We start from the raw sequence: 27,363 nt of genomic DNA on the forward strand, positions 1-27,363 counted from the left end.
TCCATGCGGGCCTGGCATGGGTCAGTGGGCCTTGCTCCCCGGCGGCCCCCAAGCCCAGCTCTCGGAGGGGCGGAGGCAACTCTGCCCAGGGGTCGCCTGCGCCCCTCTGGAGCTGTGTGGGGACTGCTGGACCCAATGGTCTGTGGCCCTCTACAGCGACCTGATCAGGACCCCACAGGCCCCCGCGTCAGACAGGGACACCCCCACCCCCTGCCCACTGGCCATAGGATCCATGCCACCCATGGCGTGACTTCCAAGCCCTCCACATGGGCCCAGCTTTTTTTTTTTTTAAGATTAATTTATTTGTGCATACAAGAACTGGGGTACAGGCCAGAAGTGTGGGGGTGGTGAGAGGATTCACCAGAGACAGAGTGGGGAGCAGAACAGCCGGATCCAATGAGATACACAGCTGAGGGGAGCAGCGGGGAGACAGGAGGGGTCTGGTCATTCCCTGGCCGGGGACGGAACTCGTGCTGCAAAGGCTGGGTAGTTTCATAGTGATGTGCTTAACCCCTTGCACCACCAGGGAGGCCTACTGCTTGCTTCTTGCAGGGTCTTGGGGCTCCGTGGTGGTCAGGGTTCCCCACCGCAGGGCCTGCCCCTTCCCTCCTGGGCCAGCCCACCAGGAAGCTCTGCTCTCTCCAGCTGGAACCAGTGAGGGTGCTCATGTCCCAGGACCCCACCGGGCCCCACAGCCTCCTAAGGAGGCTCCTGCTCACAGAAGGCCCACGTCAGCCTGACTCGTCGACCTGCCTGGGGTTCCTGCGCTGGCGCGGTGGGGTCTGCTCAGCACACCAAGGTGGGCAGGCACGCCCACAACCCCTGCCTGCCGACCCATCCCCCCCCCCGCCGGGCTCCTGCACAGCAGAGCTGGGCGTCGGGCTGTCAGGTGCTGTACCCAGGGCTGCTCAGAAACCAGCTCTGGACGACACTGGCTGCAGCAAACGTCCCAGCTGCATGTTCCCTCCTGCCGCTGGCCAGGCAGCGTGTGGGCTGTGCGTGGCCAGCCGCAGACGGGACGCGCTGGCCGCAGGAAAGAGTTGATGGCCCTCTCCTCAATCAAACCTCCCTGGCCCACCCTGACACTGCCACGCTGCGCCATCCCTTTGCCATGGTTTTCTCTGGGGAGCCCCCATTTCTCCTGCATCCTCGGGGACAGGGTCTGGGAGCCGGTGCACTGATCTACTCGGCACAGGGGCCTCGACCAGCCTACATCGGGGGCCTCAAAAAGACACACAGAAAATCCTGGACCTGGCTTCCTCCCCTGCTCACTTGGAGTATAAACGGCGGCTTGTCCAGAGGGGCGTCTGCACACCAGGTATGGCGGCGTCCTTTGCCCTAGAGCTGTAAGAAGTGGCTGTGTGCCGCCTCCCTGGCTCATCCGGAGGCAGATTTCCAGCTCCTGGCAGGGTGCACCGCCCGGTGCCTCCACGCGGGGGACGTGTGGGGACCGCAGGGGTCGCACCTGCTCCCGCGAGGGCCTGGGGGTGGCGGCTATGGTGGGGGCTGCTCCAGCCGGTTCCCGCTCCCTGGGTGGGACCCACTTGCCAGCGTTGGTTTAGCGAGAGTCTCCATCTGTGCCTCCCGCTACACAGCAGGAGGGCAGGAGGCTTCCCAGGGTCTCTGCCTCCTCCCTCCCCTCCATCCTAGGGGTCAAGCCCTACCACTGCCCCTGCCGGTCAGCCACAGCCAGGGATGCGCGGGCCCAGGCTATCCCCACTCTGGCCGGGAGCTGCCCTGCAGGCGGAGGGCACTGGGCGAGAGGGAGCTGCCAGCTCAATGCTGGTGCTGGAGCAAAGCCATGGGGGATCCGGCGGCGAGTCCGGGAACCAGCCAGTGCTAGAACGCCCTGTCCGTGGCCCTCTGCCTGCCCAGCCCCTGTCCGCCCTGGCCCCCTGCCCACAGCCCCCTGCCTGCCCGGGCCCTGCCTGCCCACCCGGCCCCTGCCCACAGCCCCCTGCCTGCCCGGCCCCTGCCTGCCCACCCGGCCCCCTGCCCACAGCCCCCTGCCTGCCCGGGCCCTGCCTGCCCACCCGGCCCCCTGCCCGCCTGGCCCATGCCCGCCCAGACTGCTGCCCACAGTCCCCCGCCCACGGTCCCCTGCCCCCCTGCCCCCGGTCCCCTGCCCCCCGCCCCTGCCCACGGTCCCTGCCCACGGCCCTCTGCCCCTGGCCCCTGCCCGCCCAGACCTCTGCCCATGGCCCGCTGGCCACGGGCCCCGGTCCCTGCCCAACCTGGATCCCGCCCGCCGGGATCCGCCCTCGCCCGAGACTCCGCCCCCTATTGGGCCCGCCCCGAGCAGGCCCCGCCCCCGCCCCCGCCCCAGGAGCCCCGCCCCGAAACCAGGGCGAGGCCCGGGGCTGCCCGCGCGCCGCCTGCAGGACCCGGCCGGGCTGCCCGCGCGCCGCCTGCAGGACCCCGCGGGCGGACAGAGCGGCGGCCGGGCCTGCGCGGCTCCTCGCGGCGGCGATGCTGTGGCCGCGGGTGGCGGCGGCCGAGTGGACGGCGCTGGCCTGGGAGCTGCTGGGCGCCTCGGTGCTGCTGATCGCCGTGCGCTGGCTGGTGCGGCGGCTGGAGAAGCGGCCGCGGGGCCGGGGCCGCCCCGGGAGCCCCAGCCCGCCGCCCCGCGCGCCCGCCGCCCCGGGCCCAGGCCCAGGCCCAGGTAAGGCCGCTCGGCCGGCGGGTCCGCGCCGCCCGCCGCCTCCCGGCCGCCTCCGGGCCGGGCCTGCGCCTCCGTCCGCGCCTCGCGGGCCCCGCCGCCCGGGCCTGGACCCCGTCGCGGCCTGGGCCACCCCGCCCCCTCCTGCCCGGACCCCCTCCCGGCCTGGGCCACCCCGCCCCTTCCTGCCCGGACCCCATCCCGGCCTGGGCCACCCCGCCCCTTCCTGCCCGGACCCCATCCCGGCCTGGGCCACCCGCTCCCTTCCTGCCTGGACCCCTCCCGGCCTGGACCACCCGCTCCCTTCCTGCCTGGACCCCCTCCCGGCCTGGACCACCCGCTCCCTTCCTGCCTGGACCCCCTCCCGGCCTGGACCACCCGCTCCCTTCCTGCCTGGACCCCTCCCGCCTGGACCATCCGCTCCCTTCCTGCCTGGACCCCCTCCCGGCCTGGACCACCCGCTCCCCCTGCCTGGACCCCCTCCCGGCCTGGGCCACCCCGCCCCTTCCTGCCCGGACCCCATCCCGGCCTGGGCCACCCCGCCCCTTCCTGCCCGGACCCCATCCCGGCCTGGCCACCCGCTCCCTTCCTGCCTGGACCCCCTCCCGGCCTGGGCCACCCGCTCCCTTCCTGCCTGGACCCCCTCCCGGCCTGGACCATCCGCTCCCTTCCTGCCTGGACCCCCTCCCGGCCTGGGCCACCCCGCCCCTTCCTGCCCGGACCCCATCCCGGCCTGGGCCACCCGCTCCCTTCCTGCCCGGACCCCCTCCCGGCCTGGGCCACCCGCTCCCTTCCTGCCTGGACCCCCTCCCGGCCTGGACCATCCGCTCCCTTCCTGCCTGGACCCCCTCCCGGCCTGGACCACCCGCTCCCCCTGCCTGGACCCCCTCCCGGCCTGGGCCACCCCGCCCCGCCCTGCCTGGACCCCCTTCCCAGCCTGGACCACCCCGCCCCCGCCCTGCCTGGACCCCCTTCCCAGCCTGGAACACCCCGCCCCTTCCTGCCTGGACCCCCTCCCGGCCTGGGCCACCCGCTCCCCTGCCTGGACCCCCTCCCGGCCTGGGCCACCCCGCCCCCGCCCTGCCTGGACCCCCTCCCGGCCTGGACCACCTGCTCCCCCTGCCTGGACCCCCTCCCGGCCTGGACCACCCCGCCCCCGCCCTGCCTGGACCCCCTTCCCAGCCTGGAACACCCCGCCCCCGCCCTGCCTGGACCCCCTTCCCAGCCTGGAACACCCCGCCCCCTCCCTGCCTGGACCCCCTCCCGGCCTGGGCCACCCCCACACGCCTCAATCCTGGTCCCTCTGCAGCCTGGACCCCCATGCCCCCCTGACCTGGACCTCTGCCTGTCCTGGACCCCCTCCCCAGGCTGGGTTGGTTTCCCTCCTTGGGCCTGGGCCCCCTCTGTGGCCCGCATCTCCCCTCCCTGCCTGAATCTGGTGTTCTGGGTGAGACCTGGGGGAACTCAGGCACCGTCACACAGATAGGAAAGAGTGTTATATGCTGGGTGTGCGTCTGGCACGTGACAGTCACACCCTAGGTCCTACACCTGTGTGCCCCAACCCCTTGCTAAGGTGGCAGCTCTGGTTCCTTGCCTGAGTCAGGAGGGTAAACGAGTTCTTCACGCGCCCTGATCGGAGGTGGAACTTTATTAGCAGAAAGCATATTGATCTCCCCCTCACCCCAAACCTTAGGGCTAATGGGGGCCTTGGGGTGACTGACATCCCAAGGCTTGGCCTTGCATCTGTACCATGGCCCTGGGAAGTTGCACAAGCAGGAGGCAGAGGCCGGCTGGATAGGCCTGAGGCCTGGGCCCAGCCCCCCTGTGCTGGGGGCTGCAGACTGTTTGAGCCCCTCGCCTGTAGCGAGCAGCTGGCGTCCAGCTGCTCAGGCCGTGTTGCTGAGGCCTCAGGCAGGACGCACTGAAAATGCCCAACTCAGAGTGGGCAGCGTGTATGGCTTTAGGGAACAGGCTGAGGGGCAGTTTGGGTCAATCTGTTTTCTCTAAAAATTTCTAATTTTTGGCTTTTAATTTTGGAATAATTTTGTATTTGTAAAAACTAACGAAAGTGGCACAAAGAAATGGACATGTGAGGAGATGACCAGCGTCACTGGCCAGTAGTGAAGGACAAGCCAGACCCACAAGGATCCATGACCAGCACTCCGGAGGGGGCGGAGAGCAAGTCCCGACACTACCACCCTGGGGTTCCTCGGAGCTTAAACTCGCTCTGAATGTCTGGTCCTTTGGCCTAGAGAAACGGGCTGTTTAGACAAAATCCATATACGATTATTAATAGTTGGTCTGGAATTGCCAAAACTGGAAGCAGCCTGAAGGCACGTGGGTCAGGAGCATGAGCTGCACTGGGGCGCCTGGGCGGTGCTCCCGCCCTCGCGCTCCCCTGCTCACGTGCGTGCGGTGCAGCTGCGGGACGGGCAGTGGCTGCAGAGGCCGGGACTGAGGAGCTTGGACGTGGCTGCGGAGGGCAGCAGCAGGGACCTCGGCGGTGGTGGGTGATTGTGCGAGTGACCGGGAGTGCCTGTGCGCGAGGTGCCCGTGGGCCACACGCGTGATGCACAAGTAGGGAATGGCCGCAGGACTTGGGCCCGGCCTTTGAGCACTTCCCCAAGCCTATGCTCAGGCTCCCCTGCGCATCAGGAAATCAGGGCGTGAGATGCACCCACCGCCCAGCTCGCTTCCCAGGGGCCTGGTGTTTGTGCCGCGTTCTTGGTGTCCAGCTGGCGTCCACGTCTAGCCCATGTGTGGCCGGCTGCCCAGTAGCCTGTCCACACCCACCTGTCAGTGATGTCGTCTCTCAGGGACATGCGTTGCCTGTGGTGTCCGTGAGTGGCTGAGAGACCTCTTGCCCACAGAGCCTCAGGACTTCTCTGCCCCTCCCCGCCCCGCCCCGGCCTCCCCTGCCCTCCCTGTCAAGCGGGGAGCGGGCTCTCAGCCTCAGATGAGCCAGGCCCTCTTGGGCTTTGGAGCACAGGTCATTCCGGGGATGCCCGCCAATCTCTGACTTGCAGCCTGCTGACCCCGTCTGTTTTGGTTTGTAGTCCACTTGGGGAGTCTCTCCCCGTTTTTTATTGAGCATCTGAATCCCAGACGCATCTCTGAAAATCAAGGCCTGCACAGTCAGGTGGAGAAGTCACTCTCGGGTCAGGTTCACTGTCCACACCCACCCGCTCCCTGGTGACTGGCTGCCGGCCTCTGCTTCATCCTCCCTCTGCGCCCGCACGGGCAGATGCGTGCTCGCTGGTCTGAGGATGTTAGCAACAGAGGGCACAGGTGTTTGTTCAGTGCCATTCTGCAGAACTGGGGTTCTACGGTACAACAGCTTCGAAGTTTTTTGTTTTTTGTTTTTTTTAAAGATTTATTTATTTAGTCATATAAGTACTGGGTACAGTCAGAAGCGCGGGAGGGTGAGAGGACTCACCAGAGCCAGAGCGGGGAGCAGAACAGGCAGACTAACGAAGCACACTGCTGAGGGGAGCAGCGGGTGAGGCAGGAGAGGTCTGTCGCGCCATGTGGGACCCTCACCGGTGGCCGGGGACTGAACCAGCGCTGCAGAGGCTGCAGGCAGCTTCGCAGCCCAGCGCTCAACCTCTGCGCCACCAGGGGAGGCCCAGCTTCGAAGTTTTAAATTTTTTTTAAAAGATTTATTTATTTTATACAAGAACTGGGGTACAGGTCAGAAGCGCGGGAGGGTGAGAGAATTCACCAGAGCCAGAGCGGGGAGCAGGACAGGTAGACAGACTGAAGACACTGCTGAGGGGAGCAGCAGGAGAGGCATGAGAGGTCTGCTGCGCCATGTGGGGTTCTCCCTGGCCGGCAGGGAATCAAACTGGTGCTGCAGAGGCTGCGGACAGCTTCGCGGTGCGGCGCTCAACCGCTGTGCCGCCAGGGAGGCCCACACGTGCAATTTTATCCACTTGTCATTGCAGCCGGGGAAGGGAGCTGTTGTTACGTCCGTTTTTTGTTTTTTTGTTTTTTTTTTTTAAAGATTTATTTATTTATTTATTTATTTACACAAGCACTGGGTACAGTGAGAAGCGCGGGAGGGTGAGAGGATTCACCAGAGCCAGAGCGGGGAGCAGAGCAGGCAGAGGGACCGAAGGACACTGCTGAGGGGAGCAGCGGGCGGCAGGGGGGGTCTGCGCGCCAGGCGGGACCCTTGCCTGGCAGCTGGGGATGGAACCGGCGCTGCAGAGGCTGCGGGCAGCTTTGCAACCCAGCGCTCAAGCGCTGCGCCAACGGGGAGGCCCTGGTACGTCCGTTTTATAGATGAAGAGTTTAAATCACTTGCCCAAGGTCGTGGAGTGTGTGGTTCCATTTAGGACTTGCTTGTGCAAGGACAGAGCTCCCTTCCTGTCAGTGCGGCGTCACCTCAGGACGCGGTCTGGTGTGGCAAGTGGCCCGGGCTGACGGCGCCCTCCCCCACGCCCTCCCTTGCCTTGCGTGGCCTCCACCTCCCTGGGTCCTGGCGCCACCACCTAGCCGCCTCTGGTGTGGGGGAATAGGTTAGGAAGACCCCCTCAGGTTACCCGGCCCATCTAGAGGGGGCTGTGTGGGACGTTCACTGTGTAAAAGACTGATAGCCCCTTTGCAGGTAGTGACAGCCAGCAGCTGGGTGGCAAGAAATCGCACCCTAAGATTTTTAAAGAAGTGCACAAAGCAAAGATGGTCACCTTAGTGGCCCCTGCTGGTGCCAAGCTGCAGCGGGCACTGGTTCTGTGTGGGCCTCGGGTCTGCCCACCACAAATACAGGCCTCAGCCCCTCACCCTGGGCTCCCGCCATGTGTATGCCAGCGCGCCATATCTTCTCCCTCCGCTCTGCGGTGTCCCTTCTTCCTCTCCAGGTCTGGCCTGGGTGTTGCGCGGGCCCTCCTGTGCCTCTGTGTCTTCTGCCTCCTTGTCGCAGCTCAGTGGCCGCACTGCCCGGGTCGCCAGGCCCACTTCCAACTCCCGGCCTGCGGTCCTGTTACAGGTCAACTTGCCTCCGGGGCTTCACTCCAAGTTAGACCATGAAGCATTGAGTGTCCTCAACCCCCAGCACTGCTGCCTCGGGGGCCAGGGCAGCGTCCAGTGCGGGGCCATGGGGCCTCCCGGTGACCGAAGCCACTGGCCTTGATAGCGCCTGGGTCACTAGAGGTTAACAGGCAGGACCTGTGGGGACTCACAGTCCGCGCGTGGGCTCCGGGGAATTCGGGGAGACTCTGGGTGGGGGCAGACATCGAGGCTTGCTTCTTGTGCCTGCTTTCTGGCAGAGGAGAGGCGCTCGCGGCCATCATGTGCCCTCTCGTCCTAGGTGGGGTGACCATGGACGCCATCTTGGCGCGCTTGAAGCTCTTGAACCCGGACGACCTGAGAGAGGAAATTGTCAAGAATGGGTTGAGATGCGGCCCCATTACGTCAACTACCAGGTTCATTTTTGAGAAGAAACTGGCTCGGGCGTTACTGGAGCACAGGAGCGCCCTGCCTGGCGCCAGCCCCGAGCAGGAGGCTGCAGGAGGCCCCTCTCTCAGCCCGGACGCCCAGCGGGGTCTTCACCCTGCTGTCGGGGTCCCAGCTGAGCAGGCCGGCCTTGCTGAAGACAGAGACTTCGGTTACAGCGTGGGCTTGAACCCCCCGGAGGAGGATGCTGTGACTGCAGAGGCCAGCACCGCACCCTTCCGTGCAGCCGGCTGCAGGAGCGGTGTGGGGACCCCCGTGGAGCCCCCTGTGTTCTATGGCGTGTGCCCGGCGCCCGAGGACGCACCCCTGAGAAGCAGTAGCATAGCAGGTGAGGCTTCCTTCCCAGAGGGGCGCAGCCAGCAGGGAGAGGCGATTCTGGAGATCACGAGCTACAAGGGGCTGGGGGATTTCCCACCGCGCTCTCCTCGGCCCTGGGTAGCCACTGTCAGCGTTTTGTGAGCACCTTCCTGAATTTTGTCATAAACCTTTATGTGATTTATTTCCGAGCATTGGCTTCTATGAGGTTTACTCTACTTCTAAATATTTTTTTGGCCGGCTGCCTTTTGGCGGTTAATCATTGCTTTTTCAGTTCAGTATATCTCAGCGCCGTTTGTTACAGCAAGTGGCTGATGAAAGCAGAAATCATTTTCAGCATCAAGAATTGCAATTTTTGGGGCCTCCCCAGTGGCGCATTGAGCGCTGTTGCGAAGCTGCCTGCAGCCTCTGCAGCGCCGGTTCGATCCCAGCTGCTCCCCGCCACGGAGGAGCCCACATGGCGCGCAGACCTCCTGCCGTGCAGCAGTGTCCTTCGTCCCTCTGCCTGCTCTGCTCCCGCTCTGGCTCTGGTGAATTCTCTCACCTCCCGCGCTTCTGACTGTACCCAGTGCTTATATATAAATCTTAAAAAAAAAAGAATGCAATTTTGGGGCCTCCCTGGTGGCACAGGTGGTTGAGTGCAGCGCTGTGAAGCTGTCTGCAGCCTCTGTAGTGCTGGTTTAATCCCGGCCAGCTAGGGAGATACCCACATGGCGTGGCAGACCTCTCCTGTCTCGCCCGCTGCTCCCCTCAGCAGTGTATTTCGGTCAGGCTGCCTGTTCTGCTCCCCGCTCTGTCTCTGGTGAACCCGCTCACCCTTCTGCACATCTGGCCTGTAACCTGGTTCTTGTATGCATGAAGAAATAAATCTTTTAAAAAAAGAAAAGAATTGAGCTAGCCCTGGAGGGCTTGGTGAGAGCCCAAGGCTATGAAGCCAGGAGTCATGTCGTGGTGGTGACGCCGAGGGGAGACCGGGTGGACACGGCATGTGTTGGGGCTGATGAGCGTTTTTTAAAGAAAACTTAGTGAGATCATGTTGCAGTTTCTGTTTGTTTTCAACCTTAAAGTTTATGACTATATTACATGTATGACTTACAAAGTGAGGCTTTTCCCTCCCCTCACCCAAATCTGGATGTCACCCTTAGTAACCTTGTGTATCAAGACCCTGTTTCACATGTGTATAAGTTAAGATGGTTTTTCTTTAACATTTTCTTTCTTTAAAAGAATTATTTCCTCCCCGTGGCGCAGCGGTAGAGCTGGTTGCGAAGCTGCCCGCCCTCTGAGTTCGATCCCCGGCTGCTCAGAGGAGGGTCCCACATGGCGCGCAGACCTCTCCTGCGCCCGCTGCTCCCCTCAGCAGTGTACTTCGTATTCTGCCTGCTCTGCTGGCTCTGGTGAATTCTCTCATCTTCTGACTGTACCCAGTGCATGTATAAACAAACATTAAAGAAAACATGCCTCTATTAAAAAAAAAAATTAAAAAAAAAAAAAAAGATTTATTTATTTATGCGTACAATAACTGGGGTCTAGGCCAAAGGTGCAGGGGGTGAGAGGATTCACCAGGGACAGAGTGGGGAGCACAACAGGCAGATCAACTGAAACACGCTGCTGAGGGGAGAAGTGGGGAGACAGGAGAGATCTGCTGCGCCGGGTGGGTAGCTCCCTGGCTGACCAGGGGATCAAACTCATGCTACAGAGGCTGCGGACAGCTTCACAGTCCTGTGCTCAACCTGCTGCACCACCAGAGAGGCCCTTATCTTTAACATTTTCATTTAAATATAACAAATATATATTCAGGTGTACATTACTTTTTTTTTTAATAAATTTTATTTTTATATTCCCCATACAATTGCAACCCCCTTATTTTGACCCTAATCCCTCCCCTCCCCGCTCCCAACCCCCCATAGAGTGTCTCTGGTTCATAGTTTTTTGTTGATTTTGATTTTCACTTTCTTATAGTTATTCGTTTTCCTGGTCCCTTATTTAAGTTTTCTAGATTCCTGCTATGAGTGAGACCATCCGGTATTTTTCTTTTTCTTTCTGGCTTATTTCCTGAGCATGATCCCTTCCAGCGCCATCCATGTTGCTGCAACTTGCATGTGTTTATCTTTTTTGAATGCTGAGTAATATTCCATGGTGTGTATGGACCACATCTTCTTGATCCAGTCATCTATTTTTGGGCATTTGGGTTGTTTCCAAAGCTTAGCTATTGTCAACAGTGCTGCTATAAACATAGGGGTGCAGGTGCCCTTTGGAATGGATGTTTCTGTGTCCTTTGGGTAAATCCCTAGGAGTGGAATTGCTGGATCCTATGGAAGCTCCATGTTTAGTAGGTCCAGAAATCTCCACACAGCTCTCCACAGTGGTTGGACCAGTTTGCACTCCCACCAGCAGTGCAGGAGAGTTCCTTTTTCTCCACACCCTCGCCAACATTTGTTGTTGCTAGTTTTTTTAATATGTGCCATTCTCACTGGTGTGAGATGGTATCTCATGGTAGTTTTGATTTGCATTTCCCTGATGACGAGTGATGTTGAACATTTTTTCATATGTCTGTTGGCCACTTGCATTTCCTCTTCAGAGAAGTTTCTTTTTAGCTCTTCTGCCCATTTTTTGACTGGATTATTTTCTTTGTTGTTGTTGAGTCTCATCAGCTCTTTGCAGATTTTTGTGATCAGTCCTTTATCATTAGTGTTGGGTGCAAAAATGTTCTCCCAGTTGGTGGGGTTTCTCTTTGTTTTTGTTATTGTCTCTTTTGCTGTGCAGAAGCTCTTTAATTTGATGTCGTCCCAGCTGTTGATCTTTGCCTTCACTATCACTGCTTTGGGTGATGTGTCTGTAAGATGTCTTTGATGTGCATATCACGTAGTGTTTCGCCTATATTTCCTTCTATGTATTTTATGGTTTCAGGTCTTATGTCTAGTTCTTTAATCCATTTTGAGTTGATTTTTGTGTATGGTGTGAGGTAGTGGTCAAGTTTCATTCTTTTGCATGTAGCGGCCCAGTTTTCCCAGCACCATTTATTGAACAAACTTTCTTTGCTCCAATGCATAGTCTTTGCTCCTTTGTCAAAGATTAGTTGACCCTAAATCTGTGGGTTTATTTCTGGATTTTCTATTCTCCATTGGTCTGTATGTCTGTTCTTGTTCCAATACCATGCAGTTTTGATGATTATGGCTTTGTAGTATAGTTTGAAGTCTGGGAGTGTGAGGCCTCCATTTCCTTTTTTTTTTTTTTCAGGAGAGCTTTGGCTATTTGGGGTTTTTGGTGATTCCATATGAATTTCATCAATATTTGTTCTATTTCTTTGAAGAATGACATTGAAATTTTTATTGGAATAGCATTGAATCTGTATATTGCTTTTGGAAGGATGGCCATTTTAATAATGTTTATTCTTCCAATCCATGAGCAGGGGATGTCTTTCCATTTCTTTGTGTCTTCTATTTTTTTTAACAGTGTTTACAGTTTTCTTTGTATAGGTCCTTTAGGTGTACATTACTTTTAATTTTTTAAAAGTGGTAAGTAGAAGTGTCAGGTGAAAAGATAAGGTTTTTTTGTTTTTTTTTTAATTGAGCTATAATGTTGGTTTATAACACAGTCTGTGTCTCAGGGAAACAGGTCAGATGTATGTGGTCACACTACATCCACCACCAAAGCACCAATAATCCTCCATAGTTCAGCGTGTCCTGCCCCAACCCCCAAAACCCCAGTGCCTCGTTCTGCAGTCAGATTTCTAGGGTTTGCTTTGGTTTAACTTTGTCTGTTCCTTTGTATGTTCCACATGAGTAAAATTGTCTGGGATGTCTTTCATCCCCTCCAGTTCCATCCACGTGTTTGCAAATGGTAGGAGTACACCTTTTTACAGCTGAGTCGTGCTCCATTGAGTGCCGACCATATCTTCACTCACTCACTCATGCCTGGTGCTTGGGCTGTTTCCGCAGCTTGTGCTGTGACCAGTGCTGCCTTGGGTGTAGGGTGTGTGTCTCTCAGACCAGAGCTTTCCCGTGCTTCGGGTGCGTGTCCAGACAAGGGTGTGCTGGACTGCTTGATGTCTCTGTTCTTTGAGGACCCTGCACACTTGCCTCTGCAGCAGCTGCGTCTGCTTACACTCCTGCCCAAGTGTGTGAGGCTCGGAAGTGAGGCAGAACTGAAAGCTTCTGCCCTCCAAACACACCACAGTCCACTGTGGGGGAGAGAACTTCCCAGTCTCTGCAGTTTGGCACTGAGCCCACGTCCTAGCTGAGAAAGGAGGACAGGAGCCGCCTCTGCCCTGTGGTCACAGCGACTGCCGCTGAGCTGCCAAGTGCGGGGCCTCTGCCTCACCAGCCAGGCTGCCTTCGCGCCATCAGCCACCCTCTCGCGCTAAGCCCTTGTCACACCCATTGGCCATTTTTACTGGGCCGTGGACACGGTCTTATAAGTTCCCTGTTGTTTGTGTTTTATGTGTGTGCGAGCTGAGTCAGGACTCGATATGGTGGTTCCTTATAGAACTGTGATTTTTTACATAATGGGAACTGTTGCCTTTAAGTATTTTAAGTTTCTTGGTGTGCTCAGAAAGGCATTCCCAACTCAAAATCTTGTCTAAAATTCTCTGGCATTGTTTCCTATTGTCAGTTTTTTAACTTGCCTTTTTAAAAAAAAAAAAAAAGATTTATTTATTTTATACAAGAACCAGGGTATGGGCCAGATGTGCGGGAAGGTGAGAGGATTCACCAGAGCCAGAGCTGGGAACAGAACAGGCAGAGTGACGAAGTTCACTGCTGAGGGGAGCAGCGGGCGCGGCAGGAGAGGTCTGCGCACCATGTGGGAACCTCGCCGGCGGCCGGGGATCGAACCACTGCTGCAGAGGCTATGGGAAGCTTTGCAGCCCAGCGCCCAACCGCTGCGCCACCAGGGAGGCCCACTTGCCTTTTTTTTTTTTTTTTTAAGGTTTATTTATGCATGGAAGAACTGGGGTACAGGCCAGAGGTATGGGGGTGAGAGGATTCCCCAGAGACATAGTGGGGGGTAGAACAGGCGGATCCAGTGAAACACACTGCTGAGGGGAGCAGTGGGGAGACAGGAGAGGTCTGCTGTGTCCTGTGGGTCAGCTCCCTGGCCAGGGATCGAACTCGTGCTGCAGGTGGCTTCCTAGTGCTGCAACTTAACCTCTGCACCACCCTGGCTAAGTTTTTTTCTTCAGGAGTAAAGCTCTGAAACATTAACATCAGAAGAGCAGTCAGGCCCTGGGGAGCCGCAGCGTCTTGTCAAACTCTGGGTGGAGATGACCTGGCCCAGTTACATGTCTTTAATTTTCCTTCATTGCTTTTCTCTTGCAGAAAAGATTCATGTTTATGAAGATAAAAAGGAGGCACTGCAAGCTGTCAAAATGATGAAAGGGTCCCGATTTAAAGCCTATTCAAGTAGAGAAGACGCTGAGAAGTTTGCTAGGGGAATTTTTGATTATTTCCCTTCTCCAAACAAAACCTCTGCACCAGCATCTCCCGTGAAGGCAGCGCCCATCTCTGCCAACGGTGGCTTCAAAGGTAAGTCCCGCAGTGACTCCCTCTGGTGCGTGTGTCCAACTCCCCTGCAGACACTTGGTGGCCGCGTTCCTCACCTGCGGCACCAGCTTTCTGCAGCTTACCGGTGAGTAGTATGCCTGGGCCTGGCTGTGGACAGCCGAGGAGAGCGGGTCAGTCTGTCCTGGGGCTGGACAGCAAGCCCTCCACACTGCCGCCTTTGTCTCCACCTCCTCCCACTGCCTGTTGGGCACAGAAACCCAGCCTGTGCCTTTGACTTCATTCGAGTCCCCCATAGCTCTTGGTGGTCCCACTCCCTCAGCTGCTGGGCTTTCTGGGGGAGACCCTCTCCTTCCGTGGAGAGTCCCAGCTGCCCCTATCCGTTGCCCCGGCTCAGCCTTAGGTCTTCTACGTGGAGTCCCAATGATGTTGGTCACAGATCTCCATCCTCACAGTCTGAAAACCCCACTGGAGTGGCCTCGCACAGGTTCAGGTGCGACTAAAGCGCTGAGACCAGGGGCTCTAGCAGGGTCGCTGTGGGTCCTGCTGGGCTCCCTGCCTGCAGCCTGAGCCGCCCCAGCAGGATGCAGCCAGGCTGTGCTGCTGTCGCCGCCTACACAGCACAGCAGGCATCGTCCATGGAGTGCTGGGTCAGGGTCTGCGTGCGCTGACCCAGCTGGATGCAGCCTCAGGGAGGTGCCTGGCCCAGAGGGTGCCTGGTGGTGGGGCTGGCACTGGTGGAGTCAGCATCCCTAAATCCTGTCTGTCAGATGGTCTGTGCCCGTCCGAGCCAGAAGCTGCAAACAGGGAGCGAGCAAACAGCTACAGAAACCCCCGCACGCAGGACCTCACTGCCAAGCTGCGGAGAGCGGTGGAGCAGGGAGAGGGCGAGGCCTTTTCCGACCTTGTCTGGAGCAACCCGCGGTATCTGATCGGCTCCGGGGATAACCCGACCATTGTGCAGGTAAGCCTGCCCGTGTGCCCGGACCCGGCAGCGGTTGGTGGCGCCCGGCGGGAGCTGAGGTCTGCTGCTTTCCTCAGGAGGGGTGCAGGTACAACGTCCTGCACGTGGCCGCCAAGGAGGGCCAGGCCCACATATGCCAGCTGACCCTGGACACCCTGGAAGACCCCGAGTTCATGCGGCTCATGTACCCAGACGACGACCCCCACATGCTACAGAAGCGCATCTGCTACGTCGTCGACCTGTACCTGAACACCCCGGACAAGGCGGTGTGTGCAGGGTGGGGGTCGGGGGGCGGGACACAGGTGTGCCCAGCGGCGGGGGGCGGGGATGGTCTCATCAGAGCGAGGCTTGTGCTGTGATGTGAGCTGCATCCCTGCCCTGGGCCTGCCCTGCTGCTCCACACACCCACCCTCCTGGCTGTCCGGAGGCCTGGGCTGGGCAGGCTGAGCTGGGTGTGGTGCCCAGGCTGAAGGGACATCAGAAAGCTCTGGCACCTTCCCATGTCCTGTGCACATGGTTTCTTCCCACTGAGCGTCACATTGGAAACTGCCCACGTGGGGTTAGCAGTGCGAGTGGATGGTTTCCACCGTACGTGAGGCCTCAGTGAGGATTTGGAGCAGCAGAATCCGTGCAGCTATGCGGGGGGTGTGGTGGCGTGAGGCCCAGCTGCTGGGCTCCCAGTTGCGTGCACTCCCAGTTGCGCCGATGTCCGGGGCGCCATGGCTGAGGATGGGGTCTGGCTGTGCCCTGAGCCCCCAGGAATCCATGCCCCGCGCGCTCCTGTGTCTGTGGCCGAAAGCCGCCAGCGGGGTGGCCACACATACACTCACTGCAGGGTGTGGAGTGAGGGCAGGCCTGGGGTCAGGTTCGTGGAGCTCGAGGGGGGCCTGACGCTCTGCAGACATCATCACAGGTGGGACACCTCGCACTAGTGGCAAGGCAGGTGAGTCGGGGCAGATGGGGCGGCCTGTGTGCCTGATGCTGGCGTCGGCCCTTGACTGGGAGGTTCTCCGCTCTGGCAGGGCTGGGGCAGGCAGGGCTGGCGCAAAGATGTGGGCTGCGCTGGGCAGGGGTGTGCGGGTAGCCGGGCTTTCAGGGGAGTGGCACAGGGAACGGGCAGGCCTGCCAGGGACGCGGGGCTGGAGCCTGCTGCCCTGGGGGTGCTCAGGCCTGTCCTGGCCCCGGTGGGTGCGTGGGGTGGACAGGCTGTGCCTGAGCTGTGGTCGCCATGCAGTGTAGTTCCCATAGGCCCAGGCGAAGGGGTCGCGTGGGGAGTCGGGGCAGGGACCCCTCCTGAGGAGCGGGTGTGGATGCCTTCCCCGCAGTGCCCAGGCTGCTTTGAGAGGAGGTGGGTCCCTGCGGCTGCCGCTCACCCCAAGGGAGCCAGGCCTACCCGGAGCAGCTGTGGGGATGCCCACTGGACCCAGGCAGCAGACGCGCCCACAGGCCTGGCCAAAGGGAGCCGCTGCCGGCAGATTGTTCACAGAGGCAGCGTCCTCCGTGGGCCCTGGCTCTCGACTGTGTCACTGAATGCTGCTGTGCCCGAGGGCGGCCCTGGGGACCCAAGTGGGGTCAGCAGCGTCTCCTCCGTTCCTCAGGCCTACGATACGCCGCTGCACTTTGCTTGTAAATTTGGGCACGCAGACGTCGTCAACGTGCTGTCCTCACACCCTTTAATCGTGACAAACCCGAGAAACAAACAGGACAAAACCCCCGAAGATGTGAGTACCCACCGCCACCCCGAGGCAGGGGCCGCGCTCTCTGCTGCAGCTGAGTCCTTCAGGCGCCCTCGGCCATCTGGGGCAGAGAGGACAGACCGGCGCCGGGCTGGGCTGGGTCTGCTTTGGTGGGCGTGTGGCTGGGCAGGACGAGTGGGGCCGTGCAGGCCGAGCAGAAGGCGCCCTGTGGGGCAGGGAGCAGCTGTGAGGGCGGGCGTGGGCCTGGCGAGGGTAGAGGGAGGCCTTCCCCGCCCGCCCGAGTGCTGGTGCCACGGGACCCGGGAGTGGCCTCTGTGTGGGTGGCTCTGGCTCCGACGCAGGCCTGCAGTGTGAGGCACGGCCTGGGAGCCGGCTCAGCGCAGGGCGCATCTCCGTCAGGGCGCTTCCTGACGAATTTCACTGTTGTGACCTTGGTGAGACGGGGATTCTGCTCCTGCTCCCTTCCTTCCAGCCGGCTTCTCACCGCGTCTCGCGGAACGTCTCGTCGCTGCGGTTCTCTGAGGGCCGAGGAGTCAGTTCCCACAGCTGTGACGCCCCAGCACTTGTGTCCGCGCTGGGTCGGGGTCCCCTCTCATCCCACGGGCGGCCAGAGCGCCCCGGGCCCCAGGGTGTCCCCCTGCCCTGCGCCTGCAGAGGCCGCCTCCTGGCCCTGGACCTGGTCCTGGCCCCTTAGTGTTACAGAACATTCCAGAAGAAGGCATGTGCTGTCCAGATAGTCTCCAGTCACACCCTTGTTTTGATGACCAGAATTTGTCTTTATTGGATTTTAGTGACACAAAAACGTGGTCGGATTCCGAGTGTTCACATGGCTTGCTTTGTAAATAGGTTATTTGCGAAAGAAGCAAAAATAAATCTGTGGAGCTGAAGGAGCGGATCAGAGAGTATTTAAAGGGTAAGGTCAAGTGGGCTGGCGCTGAGCCCTCCATTCCCCACGGCCACTCCTGCCTCCGGGCTGCCCCCGTCCTCCCAGAGCCCCTGCCCTGCGGCCGGGGCCCTCCCAGAGCAGGGAGTCGGGACTGTGCTTGCCAGTGGGCCGGGGTCTCCCACCCCTCGGGGCCGTCTCGTCGGCACAGCGAGGAGCAGGAGCAGCCAGTCTGAGTCCCTGCTGCAGGGGTTGGTCTGTCAGGAGCTTCCCCTGGCCCTCGGGGCCGCCTCCCTGCTGCCCTGCCCCACCCTGGCCAAGACGGGCACCCTCCCTCCCGCCCCTGCGGCTCGGCACCCTGGGCGGGGCTCTGGGCTGGAGGCGCCTTCTCCGGCTGGGCAGTCCCTTTGCTTGGGTTCTCAGGGGCCCACTACCCCGGCCCGACCTCGGGGCCAGCCTGTCCAGGAATGGAGGCTTCACCCAGGCCCCACCATCGTGTGGGCTTGCCCTGGGGGCCGAGCTGGCGCCCCTGCCCTCAGAGCGTGCGGCAGGGCCTGAGGGCCTCCGACCCACTCGTGCCTGGGTGTCCGCCTAGCCAGGCCACCCGGGCTCCACTCCAAGACCACTGCGTGTGTCTGCCTCTACCCACTGCCCCGCCGGCCCCCCACCTTGGTTCCTCCAGATGCCAGCACCGTCCACACGGGTCACCCACCGAGCTCTTGGCTGAGCTGCTCCCCAGCGGGGGCGGGGCCCCTCTGTGTGTCTGAGCCCTTGAGGTGCTAGGTGCAGGCTGGGGGCCCTGGAGCGGGGCTCAGCGAGCGTGTCTCCCCAGGCCACTACTACGTGCCGCTGCTGAGGGCGGAGGACATGTCGTCGCCCGTGATCGGGGAGCTGTGGTCCTCGGACCAGACAGCCCAGGCCTCTCACGCCCGCCCCTGGGGAGGCGGCCCCAGAGACCCTGTGCTGACCCTGCGAGCCTTTGTGGGGCCCCTGAGTCCATCCAAGGTGAGTGGTGGAAGCTTCTAGAACCCACTCCTGACTGCCCAGAAGTGCCAGGTGTCCAGCCTCTGTGCTCAAGGCCAGGACTCCTGGAGCCCAGGGCTAGGTGCTGGGGCGTTGCCAGTGTCTGCTAGGGGAGCACGGCCCCTTCCTTCTGCCTGGCCCGCGGGTGTTGGGCCAACCTGGGCACACAGAGCACAGCCCTGGTGACCGGCCATGGGACGGGCACTGTCCCCTGCCCTGCAACCCTCTGCCCCAGTGCTGGGTGCGCTTGCAGCTCAGCCAGCTCTCCCGCAGGCAGAGGACTTCCGCAGGCTCTGGAAGACTCCGCCGCGGGAGAAAGCCGGCCTCTTCCACAGTGTCAGGAAGTCGGACCCCGAGCGAGGCGCCGAGCGAGTGGGCAGGTGCTCTGGGCACGGGCGGGGCGGGGCGGGGCGGAGTGGGGGCAGGCACAACCCCGCTGGTGCTCGGGCTTTTCTCAGAGTCCTTGTGGGTCCGGGGCTCACAGCCTGGAGTTGGGGAGGGCACCTGCGCCTCCATGTGTGGGGCCCGCCCAGCGCCCCCAGCTTCCCCCGTGGCGGGACGGCCAGCGGGGCATCCTGGGGCCTCACATGGGCTCACCTGCGACCTCTGACCTCGTGTGTCCCTCAGCAAGGGGTGGGGTCAGGTTCCTTCCCTCCCGTGACCGGCTCACCCCGGAGCAGCCCTGCGAGCTCCCTGTCTGCCCGGCCCGGCACCCCTGGGGCCTGTGCGGGCTTGTGCTGACACCGGGCTGGTCCCCCAGGGAACTGGCTCACGAGCTGCAGTACCCCTGGGCCGAGTACTGGGACTTCCTGGGCTGTTTTGTGGACCTCTCCTCCGCGGAGGGCCTGCGGCGGCTGGAGGAGCACCTTGCTCAGCAGGACGTGGCCAGGAGGGCCCGGCTCGCGCCGGGGGGCGAGGCCTGTGCCCCGGAGAAAGCTGCTGCCTTGGGTGAGGACATGGCGCCCATGAGGACCCACCCCAGCCTCCGAGGGGCAGAGCTAGGCCAGGCTGGGTTTCCTCGGGCTGCCCTCGCCCCGGGGCACTGGGGGCCGGGCTCAGGGCCGTGCCCTGAGGTGCTGCTCTCTCGCTCTCTGCCCCAGCCTCGCCCGTGAGGAGGAGCAGTGGCTCCATCTCCGTCAGGGCGTTTCTCGAGGAGGACGACACACGCCTGGGGCCGAAGACAAGCCCAGAAGCTGCCAGCACCGGCCCCCAGGGCAGCGGGGATGGGCCCCGCCACCCCCCCAGCAGCAGCCCGGGCCCTGGCGCGGAGGGGGCTTCCCCGCCACCTGTCTCCGGCTTGGCTGCGGAGTTTGATAAGCTGAACTTGCGGAGCGTAGGAAGCGGCTTTCCTAGGACATGCGGCGGGGACGAGGCCCCGGTGTCGGGAGCTGAGGCGGCGGGGGATGCATCGGCACCAGACAGACTCCTTGCCCTCGGTCGGACTGAGAGCGGGGGAGCTGCCCCCGCATCCTCACCGCCTCTGGGGGCCCCCACGCAGAGGCACTTCCTTTCCGGGTGAATGAGAAGAGGCACCTGGGGGGCCCAAATGGGGAGGTAGGGCGGGGCCTGCAGAGTCCACCCCAGCGGGGACCAGCCGTCCCTGGGGCGAGTTTGTCCCAGTGGAAGCCACTGAGGGGCCCGTCACCCTGAGCCCCTTGACCGGTGCCCCCTGCGCAGCCAGTGCAGGCTCGAGGGAGGGGGCAGGGTGGGGGGTTGGTTTCAGCCCCGGAACTGAGCTAGTTCTCTCCTTGCTCCTAGGGAGGAGCCGTCCAAGCTGGACAGGGATGTCCTGGCGGCTCTGGAGCACGTGGATGTGGACCCCGGCCAGTACCCAGCCGTGCACAGGTGGAAGAGCGCCGTCCTGTGCTTCTCTCCCGCGGACAGACAGAGGTACCCGGGCCTGGCGCCGGCCTCTCTGCGGGCAGTGGGTGACCGTGCTGTAGCTGTCCGCCAGGAAGAATGGGGGCAGGCGGGCAGCACCCCGTGGGCCCACAGTCTGGGGGTCGGTGTGCTGGGGTGCAGGCGTCTGCCCCACCTGCCCTCAGCCCCCACGTCCCTGCTGATGCCGTCCCCTCTCTACAGCTGGCCCAGCCCTGCCCTGCATGGGAGGCAGAAGTCTCAGCTGGTGAATCCCGGTTGCCCTCGCAGCTGCAGCCCCAGGAGGGCCGTGTCCTCCAGGGACAGCCCAGGAAGGCCCGGCCTGGCCCCGCGCTCCCCAGGCATGGGCAGCCCCGGCCGCTACAGCCCTGCCCCTGGGGGCCAGCTCCGCAGGATGGTGCTGCTGGCCCAACCGGCTGGGCTGTAGGCACCCCCAGGAAGAAGGGGAACACCGTTAGCACTAAAGCTTCACACGAGAGCACGTTCCACTTCATTTATTAACCCTCACGGTGGGTGGGCGAGCTGTGGCCGTGCACGTGTCCGGGGTGTGGTCAAGGTCCTGCAGACGGCTCCTCCCTAGGAGCAAGGGGAGAAACAACTGGAGCAGCTGGCGCAGCAGCTTGGATGTGTGTGCTCTGGGGCCGGCCATTGTGGCCAGCGAGGGGTGCACGGGGTGCGTGGGGTTGGGCTGCTGGTGCCCATGCAGCGGGAGGGCGTTCCCAGGGGCCACTTCAGCTCCTGGGAAGGGGCGTGTTCTGGGAGGGCTGTTGTCACTCGGCTCCTGATGCGAGGGCCTTGGCTCTACTGCTCGGCCAGTTGCTCAAGTCCAGGGATGACGATCCTTGGCTTTGAGAGCCACGGTGACATCTGCCATTTGGGCTGGAAACACGCCTGGGCCAGTGACCACAGAAGCAGCTTCTCCTGGACAGTTGTCCTGCGGGCGGCCACACGGCTGCACCGCCCGGCTCCTGGCCTCCTCACAAAGCGACTGCTCCAGGCCGCTTGGGGGAGCCCCGCTCTGCACCAGAGGGCCCCAGTGTCCCCGGGAGCCTCAGTGCCTTTTGTACATCGCTTTTCCCCGACCTCGCTTTTTGGGACTACCCAGTGATGCTAAGTAGGGTGAATTTCTTTGTAAAAATTCTGAAACTTGTATAAGACGCCTTACTCCTTCCACCTGGTGACAGGAGACCGGCCAGCAGTCCCGGAGGCCAAGCCGGGTCCAGCCTCAGGGGCCACCCAGTGCTTGCGTGCGTGCAGCCGATGGCCGAGGGCAAGGCCAGTGCCTCACAGACCCCGGGGCCCGTCCTCAGGGGATGCCGTGGGTGTCTGGCCGCGGCCTGTCAGCGGGCCCAGCCCCCAGCAACTGCTTCGTTGCACCTTTGGAGGTTTTGTTCTTTTTAAAGATACTTAATAAATTATTTTTAAAACCACGTGGTAGTAATTCTAAGCTTTTGGAAAAGCTCTTTTCCCCAAGCCAGGGCAGTGGCCATTGGTGATGCACAAGTGGTGCTGGGATGGGCCTACAGAACCCGTGGGCTCGGCCCCTGCTCAACCAGGTGGCTGGGAAGCCCCAGGGCCCAGAGGGGCTCCCCCTGGGCTGGCGGCAGTAGGCGGCTCCGCCGGAATGATTCTTGGATGCTCCGAGAACTCTGCAGCTCACAGAGCATGACGGCCTAGGGTTGGCCACCCCTGGGGGCAGGGGGTCGAGCACCAGCACTGTGCGTGTAGTGCACACGCCCATGCAAGCTCCTTTCTGGCCTGTCCTGGAAGAAAATAGGTCGGTGGGGCCTCTCCAGTGGCCTGAGTTTGATCTCCGGCCAGGGAGTGACCCACAGGGCGCGCAGACCTCTCCTGTCTCCCCGCTGCCCCTCAGCAGTGGGTCTCAGTGGATCCACCTGTTCTCTGGGGAGTTCTCTCACACACACACCCCGGTACCTCTGGCCTACGGGGCCTCCCCGGTGGCGCAGCGGTTGAGCACTGGGCTGTGAAGCTGCCCGCAGCCTCTGCAGTGCCAGTTTGATCCCCGGCCGCCAGGCAAGGGTCCCACATGGCGCGCAGACCTCTCCTGCCACCCGCTGCTCCCCTCAGCAGTGTACTTAGTCGGTCTGCCTGTTCTGCTCCCCGCTCTGGTTTTGGTGAATTCTCTCACCCTCCCGCACTTCTGACTGTGCCCAGCGCTTGTATAAATAAATCTTAAAAAAAAAAAAAAAAAAATGAACACACACCATGACCTCCACAGCAGGTACCAGCCACCAGGTGGTGCCGCATGCCCCATTCTGTGGCTGTTTGGGCCAAGTCATGTCTTCGCTGACCTCTCGGGTCTGTCTCTGACTAGTCCAGAGGGCGGCCCACACTGTGGGTGCCTGCCTGCTCCCCGGGGTCCGGCACACAGGACGGAATGGCCAGACGAGGCTGGTCAGCAGGTGGCCACGAGGGAGCCGTCAGGCCTTGCGGGCCAGGGCCGCCCGTCGCTGCAGTCCAGGAACTGGCCCAGCCCTGCTTGATTTGTCAGGATGTTTCTGGGCTCCGATGCTGGGGGGCTCTATCGGGCCCAAGGCTACGGCCTCACCTTGTTTCCTTTGGTCATTAACAATGGAAACTGTGAACCAGTAAAATAAAACTTTAATTCATGGTTACTTCCAAAGTTGACAGAGATAATGGACCACGTTACTGTACTGACTGCAGAAAACGTTGACACACTTGATAGAAATGACAGTTTTTCCTAAATCAACGTAATGTTTGGGATGGACACGCCACACCTGCTGCTTATAGAGCAAAGGCAGCTGAGCTAGGCATTTTGTACAGCGGCCCTGCCGGGTCTCCTCCATCACCTGCCCGGTGTGCTTGGGGCCGGGAAAAGCCCAGCCTCCCAGCTGGGCCACCCCCAGCCACGACAGGGCCCCTGGCCTTCCAAGCAAGAACCCAGAGGGGGACAGTTGGGACAAGTGTCTAAGTGACAAAGGGTGCCGGTGAACGTCTGAAGCAGAATCTGTTTTGGGGTGGGGGGACAAGCTGCTCGGGAGCCCTGGTGCACCCAGGAGAGCTATGGGCCGGTCCCAGGTGTCTGTCAGACTCGTCCAGTCCCAGAGGGCCCCCCTGCACCCCACAGGCGGTGCTGGTCCACGAGGGCAGGGAGACGGCCCCGAGGGAGCACCAGCCTCCAGCTTGGACGCCAGCCATCCTGGGTGCAGCCAGGTGTGTCCACGGGGAGAGGGGAGTGTCCCTGCCAGGCGAGGGGGCAGGGAGCACCCCGGCCCTCAGGAGCGGGAGATCTTGTCCGGAGGCATGAAGCCCGTGTCCCCGAGGGCCCTGAGCGCCACACGGCCGTCGGGCCGCACCACCAGGTGGGTGATGCTGCCGTTGTTGAGGGAGAGGCGCAGCCAGCCTTCTGGCGGGAACTGCAGCGCCCTGGGGAGAGAGGGGAGGACACGCTGGGTCGGCCGTGGGGCCCAGGTGGGGTCCAGGCCCCGGGGGCACGCACTCACCGGCACACGATGTAACGGATGACGTTGGCGTGGCAGATGAAGATCTCGTAGCTGTCCTCCTGCTGCTTGGCGTCCGCCCGGTGGATATAGTTGCGGAAGGCGGCCTCGATCCGGGCTCCGTCTTCGTAATACTGCTGGGGAGGCGGCACTGGTGAGCCTGGGCAGTGCCGGCGCGGGCGCTCGGGGCAGGGGCGCGGGGCCTTACCACAGCCTCGGGCTTCCAGTGAGACACCGGCGGATCGGGCTCGATGGGGGCGCCTTCCCGCAGCAGGTCAGTGCTGACTCTGCAGACACCTGGAGGAGCCGCCTGTCAGCCACCTGTATGCGCCACGCCAGGATCCCACGGGGCCGCCCCCACCCGCCCCCACACCCACCCGGCAGATGCTTGCTGATGATGTTGGTGGTCTCCACAGCGCGGGTCATGGAGGAATGCACTATCTTATTGAACTTCAGCCCCAAACTCGCCAGCCGGAGCCCGGTCAGTTCAGCCTGCTCTCGCCCTGGAGGGTGGGGAACAGGGATCCTGTCTGGGAGCCTCACCAAGAGCCCTCTACCGGGGATGGTGGGGGCTGCCCAAGCCCAGGCGAAAGGCGGCAGGGTGGCTCCCATCTTAGTCTAAGGGTCACAGGGCCGCAGCGCACACCTGGCTGGAGGAGGCGGCTCTGGCCACACCCAAGCAGGGCTGGGTCCTGAGGGAGGCAAAGCCCGGGGCTCATAGGGGCCGGCCTGAGCGGCAGCCACATACCCAGGGCCGTCAGGGTGCGGTCCTTCTCCAGGCAGGCATCCACGTGGTACTGCGAGTGCCTGATGAGGAAGATGTGCCTCGTGGCCTTGGCTTTGCAGTGGTCCAGCCTGGAGGCCAGCTCCTCTTCTCCGGACTCCAGGTTCCTCTTCCGCAGGTTGACCAGCGACAGCGGCTCTCGCCTGGTGTTGAGGGACAAAAGTGGGCTACTCCAGGCCCCAGGAGGACCTTGGGGATTTCGGGTCAGAAGGGCTTCTGGGCTGGGGAAGCATGGAGGGGCAGAGAAGCTGAACCCCGCGCCACCTCCACGCCAGCCTGAGAGGCCAGGCCGGGCTGGCCAGGCCGGGACACACACCTTTCCCCGCTCAGAGCTGAGTCAGGCCTGCCCTGGGAACACGCGGGGACAAAACAGACGGGATCAGCCCTCTCACGCTCAGGTCCTGTGAGGAAGGCCAGCGGCAGGGAGAAGGGGCTGGAGCCGGAGGGAGGGCGGGGAGGCAGGCGGAGCTGTGCTGTCCAGGAGCCGCTGGCCACCAGCGCACGACGACGCTGAGACTCCAAAGAAGTCACCTCAGGGAGATGAAAACCCACGTTCTCGGGTACCAGCACAGGGGCCCCGGCCGCAAGAGTGCCTAGCACCAGGCCTGCAGGGGTGCAGCAGAGGCAAGGGACAGTCCTGTCGTGTGCGAACAGGCAGGGCTGCGCTCACAGGGCGGAGAACATCTATGACACCAGCACCATGGGGGATCTAGCTCAGGGGACATAGCGTGGGGAGAGCTGGTTCCGAGGGGCGCCCTGGTGACGCAGCGTCCCTCCGGCAACCAACCTGGGTGCCCTGATCAGCCAGGCCTGAGACCGCAGAACTACAAGCAGAAGCAGTTAGGTGGCGTAGGGAGGCTGCCCAGCCTGGACAGTGACCCCCACAAAGCCAGGCCTGGGGCGCAGACACAGCATGTCAGCAGTTCTCCCTCAAGCAAGCCTGTTAACTGGTGTGTTTCCTTAAAAAGGCCCAAGAAATTCAGAAGACTACTGAAGTTAGGGGCCTCCCTGGTGGCGCGGGGGATAAGTTGCAACACTATGAAGCTTTCCATGGCCACTGAGTGGACCACTCTGTCCATTCCCGGCCAGGGAGCTACCCACATGGCGCAGCAGACCTCTCCTGGCTCCCCGCTGCTCCCCTCAGCAGTGGGTTTCAGTGGATCCGCCTGTTCTCTCCTCACTCTGTCACTGGTGAATCCCTGCACCTCTGGCCTGCACCCCAGCTCTTGTATGCACAACTAAAGATAAAAATCTTTAAGAAAAGTAAAAACTGTTTCAAGTGCTGTCATGACATGTGGCTGGCGGCGAGGAGCTGACCCAGGAGCCTCCTGCAGAGGCCAACCGGCCCCTCCTCATCCAGGTCTCGACAGCCAGAAGAAACTGGCTGGCGGAAGGGGCGCTCCGGAAGCAGGGGTGGTTGGGAGCGCACAGGAGGCTAGGGGGTGCGCGGGAAGCACAGGGGGGCTGGAGGGCCGGGGGTCTAGGGGCGCGCGCGGGGAGCTGGGGGGGTGGAAGGCGGGGGGAGCTGGGGGCACGCGGGGAGCAGGGGGGCTGCGGAGGCGGGGGGAGCTGGGGGCGCGCGGGGAGCAGGGGGGCTGCGGAGGCGGGGGAGCTGGGGGCGCGCGGGGAGCAGGGGGGCTGGGGATGCGCGGGAGGCTGGGGGCTGCGGAGGCGGGGGAGCTGGGGGCGCGCGGGGAGCAGGGGGGCTGCGGAGGCGGGGGGAGCTGGGGGCGCGCGGGGAGCAGGGGGGCCCGGGACGCCCCGCCGGCCTCACGGCCGGCCCGAGAGAGCCGCCCGCCGCGCGCACCTGTCCCAGTTGGGGTCCCAGACGCTGGGCCCGGGGCGCGCGGCCCCCGCCCACGCCGGCGGCTCGGTCGCGCGCGGCTCCGCGTCCCCGCCCGCGCGGGGCTTGCCCACCGCCACGGCCGAGAAGAGCACGGCGGCCGAGCCTCCCGCAAGGCCGCAGGCCGCCAGCTGCAGCGCCTGCCGGAACGCCATGCCGCTCGGGTGCGCGCGCCGCGCAGGCTCGCAGGCCGGACGGACGGCGCGCCGCGAGGGACACGCTTCCCGGGCCCCTTCCGGCCGCGGGCCGCCCGCGGCGACTTCCGGGAGGGGCGCGAGCGGGCGTGCGGGGCGGGCGCGCGTGCGCAGAGGGCGCGGGGCGCGTGCGCAGAGGGCGCGGGGCGCGTGCGCAGAGGGCGCGGGGCGCGTGCGCAGAGGGCTGAGCCCCCGGGCCCGGCCTCCGGGGCCGTCCTGGCCGCGAGGCGGCGCGCGGGCTTCCCGCCCTCTCCGCGCTGGCTGCGGCGTCCGCGCTCGGTCTCTCCTGGCGCCCCAGCCGGTGGCCCGCGTCGGGGCGAGCGCGAGGGCGCGGCCGGAGGGGCCTCGGGAGGGCAGGGGACGCGGAGCCGGGCGGGCGGGCGGGGTCACGGCGGGCGCTCGGCTCGGGGAGCAGCAACACGGGCGCGTTTCCCACGCGGGGACGAGGCGTCTCTCGGCCAGGGGCGGCTGCCTCTCCCCACAGATCCAGGGCCCGAACGAAGGCCGCGCCTCCCGGAGGGCCCCGCCCCCCCGGGGCCAAAACGGTGGCGCCGCGGGCCTGAAGGGCGGGATGGCAGCCTCCCCGTCACCTGTGCACTCAGGTGGGGGCTGCGCCTGCCTCATGGCAGATGCGAGCCCACAGGCCCCGAGGCAGAGACTGGGACGCGGTCCCGGCCACTGGGCTCGGA

The 27,363-nt window shown here is 62.6% G+C and overlaps 2 protein-coding genes across 4 annotated transcripts; one reads left to right on the top strand and one right to left on the bottom strand.

The window, feature by feature from the left end:
• The first annotated feature begins 2,469 nt into the window (after positions 1-2,469).
• LOC119245097 (ankyrin repeat and LEM domain-containing protein 2) lies at positions 2,470-21,944 on the top strand. 2 transcript variants are annotated; one of them, XM_037511373.2, is made up of 14 exons: positions 2,470-2,662; positions 7,968-8,441; positions 13,744-13,950; positions 14,324-14,419; positions 14,697-14,890; positions 14,968-15,156; positions 16,489-16,611; positions 17,434-17,500; positions 18,303-18,475; positions 18,767-18,873; positions 19,254-19,441; positions 19,594-20,008; positions 20,252-20,383; positions 20,576-21,944. In XM_037511373.2, exons 1-14 carry the CDS (start codon positions 2,470-2,472, stop codon positions 20,796-20,798), a joined length of 2,781 nt encoding a protein of 926 aa, XP_037367270.1. In that variant the 3' UTR covers positions 20,799-21,944. The 2 variants fall into 2 exon arrangements, with proteins under 2 accessions (XP_037367270.1, XP_054551423.1); XM_054695448.1 differs by lacking the exon at positions 14,324-14,419 and having other exon boundaries at positions 20,576-21,942.
• A 1,034-nt stretch (positions 21,945-22,978) lies between these two features.
• Positions 22,979-26,688, bottom strand: PGAM5 (PGAM family member 5, mitochondrial serine/threonine protein phosphatase). 2 transcript variants are annotated; one of them, XM_037511547.1, is made up of 6 exons: positions 26,445-26,688; positions 24,602-24,780; positions 24,231-24,356; positions 24,062-24,150; positions 23,857-23,990; positions 22,979-23,779 (listed from the first exon to the last, which is right to left on the bottom strand). In XM_037511547.1, the coding sequence occupies exons 1-6, from the start codon at positions 26,633-26,635 to the stop codon at positions 23,629-23,631; spliced, it is 870 nt and encodes a 289-aa protein (XP_037367444.1). In that variant the 5' UTR covers positions 26,636-26,688; the 3' UTR covers positions 22,979-23,628. The 2 variants fall into 2 exon arrangements, with proteins under 2 accessions (XP_037367444.1, XP_037367445.1); XM_037511548.1 differs by having other exon boundaries at positions 23,857-23,987; positions 26,445-26,635.
• Positions 26,689-27,363: the final 675 nt, after the last annotated feature.

Source organism: Talpa occidentalis, unplaced genomic scaffold (genome assembly GCF_014898055.3).
Source record: "Talpa occidentalis isolate TD23 unplaced genomic scaffold, MPIMG_talOcc4v2.1 talOcc4.14, whole genome shotgun sequence".
Taxonomy (NCBI): domain Eukaryota; kingdom Metazoa; phylum Chordata; class Mammalia; order Eulipotyphla; family Talpidae; genus Talpa; species Talpa occidentalis.

What these genes read in the sequence shown, in the direction of transcription:
- PGAM5 (XM_037511547.1), bottom strand. Translation starts at nt 26,635, where the DNA reads ATGGCGTTCCGGCAGGCGCTGCAGCTGGCGGCCTGCGGCCTTGCGGGA. An exon ending in CCGCACCCTGACGGCCCTGG is followed by an intron (nt 24,357 to 24,601) that starts GTATGTGGCTGC and finishes CCCACCCTCCAG; the next exon opens with GGCGAGAGCAGGCTGAACTG. An exon ending in CATCAGCAAGCATCTGCCGG is followed by an intron (nt 24,151 to 24,230) that starts GTGGGTGTGGGG and finishes CGGCTCCTCCAG; the next exon opens with GTGTCTGCAGAGTCAGCACT.
- LOC119245097 (XM_037511373.2), top strand. Translation starts at nt 2,470, where the DNA reads ATGCTGTGGCCGCGGGTGGCGGCGGCCGAGTGGACGGCGCTGGCCTGG. An exon ending in TGAACACCCCGGACAAGGCG is followed by an intron (nt 15,157 to 16,488) that starts GTGTGTGCAGGG and finishes TCCGTTCCTCAG; the next exon opens with GCCTACGATACGCCGCTGCA. An exon ending in GGCCCCTGAGTCCATCCAAG is followed by an intron (nt 18,476 to 18,766) that starts GTGAGTGGTGGA and finishes GCTCTCCCGCAG; the next exon opens with GCAGAGGACTTCCGCAGGCT.